We start from the raw sequence: 13,105 nt of genomic DNA, 5'->3' as shown, positions 1-13,105 counted from the left end.
TAATACATAAAAGGAAACCATGTTGGAGTAACTCAGCTGGTCATCAGGCAGCATCCCTGGAGAATGTGGATAGGTGACATCTTGGATTGAGACCCTTCTTCGGATTGATTGTAGGGAGGGGGGAGTGAAGAAAGTTGGAAAAGGGGAGACAGGACAGAGCGTGGCAGGTCATGGCCTTTTTTTTTTCTAATCATTTTCCTATCAACCCCCCCCCCCCCCCCCCCCCCCCCCCCTTTTTGGCCCATTAAGTCGACGCCATTCAGTCATAGCTGATCTATCTCTCCCTCCTAACCCCATTCTCCTGCCTTCTCCCCGTAACCTCTGACACCTGTACTAATCTGCCTTAAAAATATCCACTGACTTGGCTGTTCAACCTTCTGTGGCAAAAAATTCCACAGGTTCATCACCCTCTGACTAAAGAAATTTCTCCTCATTTTATTCCTAAAAAAACGTCCTTTAATTCTGAGGCTATGACCTCTAGTTCTAGACTCTCCCACTAATGGAAACATCCTCTCCACATCCACTCTTTCCAAGCCTTTCTCTATTCTGTATGTTTCAGTGAGGTCCCCCTTCATTCTTCTAAACCCCAGCGAGTACAGGCCCAGTGCTGACAAATGCTCATCATTCCTGGGATCATTTTTGTAAACCTCCTCTAGACCTTTTCCGGAGCCAGAACATCCTTCCTCAGATATGGTGCCAACATTGCTCACAATATTCCAAATGCGGCCTTCCCGACGCTATATAGAATCTCAACATTACATCCCCGTTTTTGTATACAAGCCCTCTTGGGAAAAAAATGCTAGGATTCAGTTTGCTTTCTTTACTACCGATACGACTTGCAGATCAACTTTTTGGGAATCCTACACCAGAACTCTCAAGTCCCTTTGCATCCCCGATTTCTGGATTCTCACCCCATTTAGATTAGGAACAGTCAACATGGATTTGTGCATGGAAGGTCATGTTTGACTAATCTTCTTGAATTTTTTGAAGCGGTTACTAGGGAAATTGATGAGGGTAAAGCAGTGTCTATATGGACTTTAGTAAGGCCTTTGACAAGGTTCCTCATGGAAGGTTGGTTAAGAAGGTTCAATTGTTGGGTATAAATGCAGGAGTAGCAAGATGGATTCAACAGTGGCTGAATGGGAGACGCCAGAGAGTAATGGTGAATGGCTGTTTGTCAGGTTGGAGGCAGGTGACTAGTGGGGTGCCACAGGGATCTGTGTTGGGTCCACTGTTGTTTGTCATGTACATCAATGATCTGGATGAAGGTGTGGTAAATTGGATTAGTAAGTATGCAGATGATACTAAGATAGGTGGTGTTGTGGATAATGAAGTAGATTTTCAAAGTCTACCTACAGATTTAGGCCATTTGGAAGAGTGGGCTGAAAGATGGCAGATGAAGTTTAATGCCGATAAGTGTGAGGTGCTACATCTTGGCAGGACAAATCAAAATAGGACGTACATGGTAAATGGCAGCGAATTGAGGAATGCAGTTGAACAGAGGGATCTAGGCATAGTTCCCTGAAGGTGGAATCTCATGCAGATTGGGTGGTAAAGAAAGCTTTTGGTGTGCTGGCCTTTATAAATCAGAGCATTGAGTATAGAAGTTGGGATGTGATGTTAAAATTGTACAAGGCATTGGTGAGACCAATTCTGGAGTATGGTGTACAATTTTGGTCGCCCAATTATAGGAAGGATGTCAACAAAATAGAGAGTACAGAGGAGATTTACTAGAATGTTGCCTGGGTTTCAGCAACTAAGTTACAGAGAAAGGTTGAACAAGTTAGGTCTTTATTCTTTGGAGTGCAGAAGGTTAAGGGGGGGGGGGGACTTGATAGAGGTCTTTAAAATGATGAGAGGGATGGACAGAATTGACGTGGACAAGCTTTTCCCATTGAGAGTAGGGAAGATTTAAACAAGAGGACATGACTTCAGAATTAAGGGACAGAAGTTTAGGGGTAATATGAGGGGGAACTTCTTTATTCAGAGAGTGGTAGCTGTGTGGAATGAGCTTCCAGTGGAAGTGGTGGAGGCAGGTTCGATTTTATCATTTAAAAATAAATTGGATAGGTATATGGATGGAAAAGGAATGGAGGGTTATGGTCTGAGTGCAGGTAGATGGGACTAGGGGAAAATAATTGTTCGGCACAGACTTGTAGGGCCGAGATGGCCTGTTTCCGTGCTGTAATTGTTATATGGTTATATTCCATCTGCCACTTTTCTGTCCGCTCTCCCAACCTATCCTTCTGCAGAGTTCCTGCTTTCTCTACACTACCTGCCCCTCCACCCATTTTCGTATCATCCACAAACTTGGCCACAAAGCCTTCAATCCCCTCATTCAAATCATTAATATACAGCGTTGTACAGGCTATTAAACTGTACAACTCCTCCCCCTTCTGTTGTGGGGTAGACAGACTCTTTCCCCTTCCCCCCCACCCCAATCTTTGAACATGCCCAATTCTGGACTTTCCACTCGTCACTTTAATTTCATGTTTCATGCATCTTGTTGTGTTTTATGACTGTTGGCAGACCAATTTCCCTCCTGGGATAAATAAAGTTCTATTGTATCGACTCAATGTCACCTTGACCATGTTCTCTGGGGTTACTGCCTGACCTGCTGTTACTCCAGCACTTTGTGTCCTTTTGTCTCCGAGTGCATTTTTACTACTATTGCATCTTGTTGCAATTTTATGGCTTAAAAACAAGCTGTCTAGAGATTTCCTGCATAATTTATTAGGAATGCATGCCTCAGAATTGTAAAACGTTTTTATTCTTCCAGTTGCAGCTGTTCTGGTCAGATAAACCATATGGTTCATCTCGTAGTATTATTCGGAGAATAGGCACCAGCTTACCTCTAAAACCATGCCCGAGAGTTAATTTTCAGGTAAGACAAACAAATAACAATCTTTCATCAATAGATGTATTTTTATCAAAAAATATAGGTGTACAAAGAATACTGATCAATAATGTACAAAAAAAGTGAGGTATTAATGTGTCGTCTTCTGAGAACATTGAAGTTTAGTAACTGGCGACATTAGTTTGCACCAGTGATTTTCCACGTGAAAAGTTAGTTCTTAAAGAGAAAATTAGAGGAGAAATTTTAGTTTGAATATTTATTGGTAGTATCAACTGAAAAAGGACTACCCATTGTCAGAGATTGATGATGTTTAAAAACATCACTTAATAGATAAGGAATTCAAATGTTCATATTGTGTCGTTTTTGAAATGGTGTACCTTGATTTTTGTAATCTTCACTGCTGAGATATTTCAAATGCAGCTTTAACTCCTACAATGTAAACAGGCTGTTTACATTGTTCTATCCACAGGGCCATTTACTGAAGAATTTTGTTCCATAACTAGAAATCTTGCTATTATGTAGCCATGCTCAAAAATAACACGCTGAACTTTTTAAGCATTCTATCAATACTTGAACTTTTTTTTGCCTTGTGAAAACTGAATCATTAATTTGCTTTAAAACATCTTGAACAGATTTTTCATGGCTTCAGAGAAGCGGCTCAGCATTCATCTGAAGCACAGGATGGGACAGTTACTTCCCTGGTTGATGTGGGGTGGATTGTTGGTGATCCAGGTGATTCCTTTACCAAGCTGAGGTATGTTTTATTGCCATTCTATAGATTAAAAAATCTTGTAGTGTATGTAGTTTTGGTTCTCTTGACTATTGTAGCTCCCAGTCTCGGCAGGAATTTAGCAATGCTTCAAATGTTTTCACAATGAGGTTGTTAGCACTCAACACTAAACTATAGCACTAAAGTTTGTAATATATTTTGTTCAGTGTACAATGCTTGGTTTGTCAGTTTAGTTCAGGGGTCAGCAACCTTGTTCTCCATAGGGGCCAGGACCCATGTCTGTAAGCGGATGGCGGGCCACATCTATCGCCATAGTGTAACACTTGGTATTGTTTTTCGTATTAGTTTTCACGTTTTTCAATTAGTTTTCTGCATAGAAATATAGAAAATAGGTGCAGGAGGAGGCCATTTGGCCCTTCGAGCCAGCACTGCCATTTATTGTGATCATGGCTGATCATCCCCAATCAATAACCCGTGCCTGCCTTCTCCCCATATCCCTTGATTCCACTAGCCCCTAGAGCTCTATCTAACTCTCTCTTAAATCCATCCAGTGATTTGGTCTCCATTGCCCTCTGTGGCAGGGAATTCCATAAATTCACAACTCTCTGGGTGAAAATGTTTTTTTTCACCTCAGTCTTAAATGGCCCCTTTATTCTAAGGCTGTGGCCCCTGGTTCTGGACTCGCCCAACATTGGGGACATTTTTCCTGCATCTAGCTTGTCCAGTCCTTTTATAATTTTATATGTTTCTATAAGTTCCCACGTCCCTCGCATGTCCTGGGACTGGCTGCAGTTCCTAGATCAGCACGCGTCGCCGGGACTGGCTGCAGTTCCCAGGTTGGCTCGCCTGCCCCCGGGACTAGCTGTAGCGCCCAGGCCGGCTTGTCTGCCCCAGGACTGGCTTAGAGCCCAGGTCGGCTCGCTTGCCCCAGGATTGGCTGTAGCTCCCAGGTTGGCTCGCCTGCCCCCGGGACTAGCTGTAGCGCCCAGGTCGGCTCGCCTGCCCCAGGATTGGCTGTAGCTCCCAGGTTGGCTTGTCTGCCCCGTTCCCACTGGCTTAGAGCCCAGGTCTGCTCGCTTGCCCCAGGAGCTGGCTGCAGTGCCCAGGTCGCCTGTGTGCCCCAGGACTGGCTGCAGTTCCCTGGTCGCCTGCATGCCCCGGAGCTGGCTGCAGTTCCCAGGTCCGCTGTGTGCCCCGGAGCTGGCTGCAGTTCCCTGGTCGCCTGTGTGCCCCGGGGCTGGCTGCAGTTCCCTGGTCGCCTGCGTGGCCCCCATTAAATTCTGCTTCAACATCATATATATAGTTATCTGTATGTTCAGATCTCTTTAAGGTATTGTCCTCCGTTTCCATTGTCTAACCCTCCTGTTTTCCTAAAATTCCACACATAGATCCCGTTCCCTGCAACTTTCTTGCTGGCAGATTCTGTGATTGTCTGTTTCAAATTTGAGCTTTTGAATTTCTTCCTTGTATTGTTGGCATAACCTTGTTTGATTGTTTAGAGCTTCTATAAAGTCTACTTGATTGACCAAGCTTTTATTTACCCCTGCTAATGTAGCTTCCTGCAAATTGAAGGCGCCCTGGCTGAGAACTATCATTATACAGGGCTGGGGTGCTGGAAGATTAGAGGGTGGCTAATGTCATGCTTCTAGTTAAGGGCTGCAAGGAAAAGCCTGGGAACTAGACTAATGAGCCTAACATCTGTGGTAGGCAAGTTAATGGAGAGGATTCTGAGGTATAAAGTTAATGGAGAGGATTCTGAGGTATAAGATGTGCATTTGGAGAGATGGGGGCTGATTAGAGATTGTCAGCATGGTTCTGTACGTGGAGGATAATGTCCTACGAATCTTGACTTTATTGAAGAAGTTACCAAAAAGTTTGGTGAGGGCAAAGTCATGAATGTTGTCTATATGGACTTCAACAAGGCATGTTTTTGCATGGTAGGCTGCTCTGGAATGGTAGATTGTGTGGGATCCAGGGAGAGCCAGCCGACTGGTTAGAGAATTGGCTCAGTGGAAGGAAGCAGAGGGTGATGGTGACTTGTTTTACAGACTGGAAGCCTTTGACTAGTGTTTAAGAAAGAACTGTAGATGCTGGAACAATCGAAGGTAGACATAAAATGCTGGGGAAACTCAGCAGGTGAGGCAGCATCTATGAAGAGAAGGAATAGGTGACGTTTTGGGCCGAGACCCTTCACACTGATGACGGGGGGGGGGGGGGCAGGAAAGAGAAAGGAAGTGGGCGGAGACATTAGGATTTGTGGGAGAACTGGGAAGGGGTGGGAATGCAGGGAGAAAGCAAGGGCTATCTAAAATTAGAGGTCAACATTCAAACCGCTAGGGTGCAAACTACCCAAGCGAAATATGAGGTGCTGTTCCTCCAATTTGCGCTGGGCCTCACTCTGGCAATGGAGGAGGCCCAGGACTGTGGAGACCGTTCCCTCCGTAATTCCCTGGTCAATTTGTCCCTTCCCACCCAAACCACCCCCTCCACGGGTACTTTTCCCTGCAACCGCAGGAAATATATAATAGGTTCAGTAGTAGGCTATTTGGCCCTTCGAGCCAGCACCACCATTCAATGTGATCATAGCTGATCATCCACAATCAAGTTCAAGTTACATTTATTGTCACACGCACCAATTGGCACAGTGAGATTTGGGTTACCATCAGCCATACAAATAAAAAGAACACAATACTCAATAGAATTTAACATAAACATTCCCACACAACGGAATCAACATTCTCACTGTGATGGAAGCCAATCAGTACACCATTCCTGCCTTCTCCCCATATCCCCTGACTCTGTTATCTTTAAGCCCCATCTAACTCTCTCTTGAAAGTATACAGAGAACTGGCCTCCACCGCCCTCTGAGGCAGAGAATTCCACAGACTCACAACTCTCTGAGTAAAAAATGTTTCCTCATCTTTGTTATGAATGTCTTGCCCCTTATTCTTAAAATGTGGCTCCGGGTTTTGGACACCCCCAACATCGGGAACTTGTTTCCTGCCTCTAACGTGTCCAAACCCTTAATAATCTTTTATGCTTCAATAAGATCCCTCTCATCCTTCTAAATTTCAGAGTGTGCAAGCCCAGCCGTTCCATTCTCTTCGCATATGACAGTCCCGCCTTCCCGGAAGTTAACTTTGTGAACCTACGCTGCACTCCCTCAACACTTGTCGCTATACCCCCCCCCCCGACACCATCCAAGGACCCAATCAGTCTTTCCAGGTGAGGCAGAGGTCCACCTGTACTTCCTCCAACCTCATCTACTGCATCCGCTGATATAGGTGTCAACTTCTCTGCATCGGCGAGACCAAGTGCAGGCTCGGCGATCACTTCGCTGATCACCTCCACTCAGTCCGTATTAACCAACCTAATCGCCCGGTTGCTCAGCACTTCAACTCCCCTTCCCAGTTCTCCCACAAGTCCTACTGTCTCCGCTCACTTCCTTTCTCTTCCCCCCTCCTCCCGACATCAGTCTGAAGAAGGGACTCGACCCGAAACGTCGCCTATTCCTTCTCTCCATGGATGCAGCTTCACCCGCTGAGTTTCTCCAGCATTATTTGTCAGCCTTTGACTAGTGGTGTGCCTTGGTGATGCTGGGCTCATTGTTGCAGGAATTGCCTTTATCTGCTGAGAGCTGGGACATTATCCTTTACCTAGTAGCCATTTTTCCCATTCCCTGTGTATATGATTGTTATAAATTATAGCCATGTCATTACTTTGCTTATCATATGAACTTTGTACCAGCCAGTTATGCCTTGCAATCTAAACAGTACTCAAAACTAATTATCGCCTCATCCAACATGGTCTTTAATTAACTTTGCTCTGCTGGCCATACATCCTTCTCCCATATGTAAGCTCTCAGGTTGACCATTTTACAAGGTTTTCCCATTTTCCTATTTGTAGAGATTTCTCCTTCAGAGACAAAATAAAAATGGGGAAAATAAATTGATATTTCCGCCAAGTCTGATGTTATATGCTCAGCTGTTAAATAATGGTGGGGACTTACTGTCATTGCTGATAAAATGACATTAAAAGAGAAAAATATCCCACAGGAATGCATCTCTGCTTAAAACATTGGATTAAGGTTTGTATTGTAGAGATACAGAGAGTTTCCTTGGAATGTGACTCCTCAGTAATGTGGAGAGTCTCCTGTATTTTATTTTCTTCTTAAGAAACAATAAACTGACAGGTTTCTTAGCTTGGGTGGGGTGGAAGGATGAGGATAGAATTTGTTTAATAATGTGATTCATTCGGCATAATCCTGAATATAGTTTATTCAATTGAATTTTTCAATATGCCATTGTTTTCTATTTTCACCTTTTCAAGATATCTTTACAAATAATGTATATTGCTATGCCTGAACTTGGGAAATAAGTGTTGATGAAAATGCAATTGAATCTATAAATATTGTAAATAGGTATTTAAGGTTTTAGACAATATCTTCATTTCACTACAAATTAATCTGCAAGTTGTAGCTATTGATGTAGTTAGTATTGATATACAGCATTCTTTATTTGATCAAGGCATTCATAGGGAAAATATTTTAATGGAATAAAAATCCATGATTGCATCTAAAATTCAGCATAGTTTACTCTCTTAAGTGTAAAGGCTCACTGATCCTCAATCCCATCCAGAGTGTCTGGTTCAGGAATATTATTTTGGTGTATTTGTCCTTTACCTTGCAGTAATAGCCGGTCAGTAATTTCCTGGATGAAAGTCTTACAGTACACCCTTGTATTATGCACCTCTGTATAACAGATTTCTGTTATAGCGGACAGACCTTCCGGCCTTCGCCAGGCCAGGCTTTCTCCCCAGCCACTTCCAGGAGACTTGCCACACTTGGCTCGCTCCACCCCCCGGCCACTTGCAGGCCAGGCCACCAACACCACACTCAGCCGGCAAGACCTCCCGTGCCGCTTCCAAGCTGGGCTGCTGACACTGGCCTTCCAGGCCAGACCTACTGTTGCAGCCGTCACCGCCAGGCTGAACCTAACCTGGCCTCCGGGCACCCGTGGGCCATGACTAATGACCTTGCCAATCCTCGTCTATCCCCCTGGCCGCCAGCAGGCCGAGGCTGTCATCTTGCCTGTTTTCCAGGCCCAATTCCAGACCGAGAATGAAGAAGGGTGTCGACCCGAAATGTCACCTGTCCATGTTCTCCAGTGATGCTACCTGACCCGCTGAGTTACTCCAGTATTTTGTCACCTTTTGTGTATTAACCAGCATCTGCAATTCATTGTTTCTTTTAGACTTTACAGATACAGCGCGGAAACAAGTCATTCATCCCAGAGTCTGTGCCGATCAGTGATCACATCGTACACCAGCTGTACCCTACACACTAGGAACAATTTATAATTTACAGAATCCAATTAACCTACAAATCTGTACATCTTTGGAGTGTGAGAAAACCAGAGAACCCGGAGGAACATGTAGAAAATAGGTGCAGGAGTAGGCCATAGGCCATTCGATATGATGACTCGTCATCCTAAATCAGTTCCCTAATCCTACTTTCTCCCCCATATCCCTCGATTCCGTTAGCCCTAAGAGCTATATCTAACCCGAAAACATTCAGTGAATTGGTCTCCACTGCTTTCTGTGGCAGAGAATTCCACAGATTCACAACTCTCTGGTTGAAATAATATTTTTCTCAATCCACGCGGTCACATGGAGAATTTACACACTCTCTACAGACAGCAAATATAGTCTCTGATGCTGTAAGGCAGCAACTCTGCCGCCCCTTACTACTTATATAATGATATTCTATAATTCAGTAATCCAGTACTCCGTTATATCGGCCAATCAGCATTAATGGATCCCATTTCTCACCACGTGGTCCATTATAACGAGGGTTTATGCACAATGGCAATTGTGTTATGATATACTTTGAAACTATTTATGTAAAGTCTGTGTATGCCCAGCTCAATTGCATTTTTAAGCAAAATGCTAGCACAAAAGATCCTGAGATTTATGTTCCCTTTAAAGTATATCATAGTACAAATCATTAAATATGTTTCTATTATTTGTATACTTACATTTGTAATATTTGGTAATGCATGACACTTGTACTATCTGGCCATTGTAATAATTAAGCAACCGCATGGAAAAAATAGCACGCTCTGTGTGTTTAAGATATGGCCTATGAATTGAATCTATCAATCATTGTCTAATTTTTATCAGCCGGGAATTTGGGGATTTTAATTAAGTTGTTGAGTTCTTGCCATGTTACTTCTTGCCTGCACAAATCCCATGCTAACCTTGCTAAGCATCAAGTCTTTTGTTTTGTAAGACCTTTCACCAGGGAAGCTTCCCTGCCAAATATGAGGAACCTCACAACAGAACCTGGGACTTCCACAGTGGTCAGTGATGTAGCACTGGAAAAAATCAACATATTGGAGAATGAACTTGCTAAACTAAGGAAGCAGATTGCAATGATTGTTACGGTACAAGAACAAAGCAATCTCCCAGCAGGTATGTACAATTTTTAAGTGGCAGGCATTTAAACACAACCTATTAATTTTTAATATTTGCCCCTATTCTGGCCATTGCTTTGCTTGCCAAGTGATGATAAACAATTTTGATTACTTGTTTAATTTATGTCATTAAGTAGTGACAGCCCTGAAAGTAAGAGTTAAAATTGGCATGTCGCCAATGTACTGCTACGGTTGTTCTGGGAGATTTCAACATGCAGGTATACTGGGAAAATCAGATTGGTACTGGATCCCAAGAAAGAGAGTTTGTGGAGTGCCTCCGTGATGGATTCTTATAGCAGCTTGTACTGAAGCCTACTAGGAAGAAGGCAATTCTGGATTTAGTGTTGTGTAATGAACCTGATTTGATACTCGAGGTAAAGGAGCCATTAGGCGGTAGTGACCATAATATGATTAGTTTCAATCTACAATTTGTGTGGGAGAAGGAAAATCCGAGTGCCAGTGTTACAATTGAACAAAGGGGACTATGGAGCCATGAGGGAGGAGCTGGCCAAAGGTGACTGGAAAGATACCCTAGCAGGGATGACAGTGGAACAACAATGACTGGTATTTCTGGGAATAATTCAGAAGCTGCAGGATCAGTTCATTCCAAAGAGAAAGAAAGAAAGGGGAGTAAGGGGCGACTGTGGCTGACAAGGGAAGTCGGGGACAGTATAAAAATAAAAGAGAAGAAGTATAACACAGCAAAGATGAGCGTGTGCCAGAGAATTGGGAAACTTTTAAAGAGCAACAGAAGATGACTATAGGCAATACGGGGAGAAAAGATGAGGTACGTAGGTATGCTAGCCAAGAATATAAAGGGATAGTTAAAGCTTCTTTAAGTATGTGAAGAGGAAAAAATTAGCTAAGACCAAAGTTGGACCTGTGAAGATTGAAACAGGTGAATTTATTATGGAGAACACGGAAATGGCAGATGAGTTGAACTGGTACTTTGTTTGTGTCTTCTTTAGTGAAGACGGATCCAATCTCCCTGATGTACTAGTGGCCAGAGGATCTAGGGTGACGGAGGAACGGAAGGAAATTTACATTAGGCAGGAATGATGTTGGTTAGACTGATGGGACTACATCCCCCGGGTCTGATGGTCTGCATCCCAGGGTACATAAGGAAGTGGCTCTAGAAATTGAGAAAGCATTGGTGATAGTTTTCCAATGTTCTATCGATTCAAATCAGTTCCTGTGGATTGGCGGGCAGCTAATGTTATCCTACTTTTTAAGGATGACGGGAGAGAGAAAACGGAATTATAGACGAGGTAACCGGACATCGGTGGTGGGGAAGATGCTGGAGTCAATTATAAAAGATGAAATAGCAGCACATTTGGATAGCAGTAACAGGATTGGTCAGCATAGATTTACGAAGCGGAAATCATATTTGACTAATCTTCTGGAATTTTTTGAGGATGTAACTAGGGAAATGGACAAGGGAGAGCCACTGGATGTAGTGTACCTGGACTTCCAGAAAGCATTTGATAAGGTCCCACATTAGAGAGTAGTGGGCAAAATTGCCTTTACCAACCAAGATGGCGCCTGCCTGCAGAGCACCAGAACATAAAAGGTTCACCTACAACTTTTACCAACTTACCTGCATAAGGGAAACGGCAGTAATCTGTGCCGTTTCAGACAAGCTGCTTGGGCAGCTGAAAGCCCTGCCTTTCGCGATCTCCTGCAGCTGCGGGAGCCCTGGACTTTAAACTTTCCCATGCTGGCTGTGAAACTCCCGACCCGACTGAGGATCCCAGGTACGGTACCTGGAAAGCCCGGGATGACCTCCAGAGCCGACGGGCTAGATCTCCCAGAAACAATGAAGCTGGAGCTGCTGACTTTGGGGGAACCCCCGTTCGTAACGGAGCTGGAGCTGCCGTCTGTGAAGGGAATCCCCGTTCCAGCCCAGGTCCGCAGAAACAGCAGGTACAGTAAACACAGTACCTGGAAACAAAGGGGAAGCCTCCATTGTGTCCGGAAACGTGGCTGACGGGCAGGACTTCGGGTCAGAATGAAGCGCAGGGGACTTCGGCCCCCTCTCCCTACTATCCGACTGGCCAACGTACAGTCCCTTGAAAACAAAGTGGATGACTTAAGGGCAAGGCTGCTTTATCAAAGGGAGCTGAGGGAATGCTCTGTGTTCTGTTTCACAGAGACATGGCTCACCCCCAGCTCCCCAGACTCAGCGGTCCAGCCTGAAGGTTTCTCCATCCACCGTATGGACCATACCCTGGCATCTGCGAAAGGGAGAGGAGGGGGCGTCAGCCTCATGGTCAACTCTGCGTGGTGCGCAGACATGGCAGTCTTGTCCAACTCCTACTCTCCGCACCTGGAACATCTGGCGGTGAAGTGCCGTCCCTGCTACCTCTCAAGGGAATTCACCTCCATCATCCTGACCGCGGTCTACATTCCACCCAAGGCAGACGTCCGTCTGGCACTGGAGGAGCTGCACGCCGTGGTCAACAAACACCAGACGTCATACCCCGAGGCATTTACCACCATTGCTGGGGACTTCAATAAGGCAAACCTCAAGAAATCACACCCTAACTTCCACCAACATTTCTCCTGCTGCACCAGAGGACATAATACCCTCGACCACTGCTACACCACCATCAAGAATGCCCATCAAGTTCAAGTTCAAGTGAGTTTATTGTCATGTCCCTGATAGGACAATTAAATTTGTGCTTTGCTTCAGCACAACCGAACATAGTAGGCATTGACTACAAAACACATGAATAAATAAACTGATGAAGTGCAAATAACAGATAATGCAATCACCTCCTACAAGGCGAAACCAGGAGGCAGCTCGAATGTCAGCGAAACATCACTCCCTGCGAGCTCAATGCGTTTTACGCACGCTTTGATAGGGAGAATACTGATGTGCCTTCCCGAGCTCCCATTCGCTGTGATGGCATTTCAGTCTCAGTCACCGAGGCCGACGTCAGGAAATCCTTCAGGGGGGTGAACCCTTGAAAAGCGCCTGGACCTGATGGTATACCCGGTCGTGTTCTAAAAACCTGTGGGGACCAACTGGCTGGAGTTTTTACG

The 13,105-nt window shown here is 44.6% G+C and overlaps 1 protein-coding gene across 1 annotated transcript in view; it reads left to right on the top strand.

Moving 5' to 3' along the window:
* LOC129696254 (mitochondrial fission regulator 1-like) overlaps positions 1-13,105 on the top strand; it is a 31,675-nt gene that overhangs the window by 5,950 nt on the left and 12,620 nt on the right. Inside the window, exons 4-6 of the mRNA XM_055633979.1 lie at positions 2,780-2,884; positions 3,490-3,611; positions 9,877-10,058. Of these exons, the coding sequence (XP_055489954.1) occupies positions 2,780-2,884; positions 3,490-3,611; positions 9,877-10,058 (409 nt within the window). The remainder of the gene's footprint in view (positions 1-2,779; positions 2,885-3,489; positions 3,612-9,876; positions 10,059-13,105) is intronic.

This window comes from Leucoraja erinacea, chromosome 4, assembly GCF_028641065.1.
Source record: "Leucoraja erinacea ecotype New England chromosome 4, Leri_hhj_1, whole genome shotgun sequence".
Taxonomy (NCBI): Eukaryota; Metazoa; Chordata; class Chondrichthyes; order Rajiformes; family Rajidae; genus Leucoraja; species Leucoraja erinaceus.
Note: the sequence above shows the minus strand (reverse complement) of the source record. Positions and strands in the feature narration are given on the sequence as shown.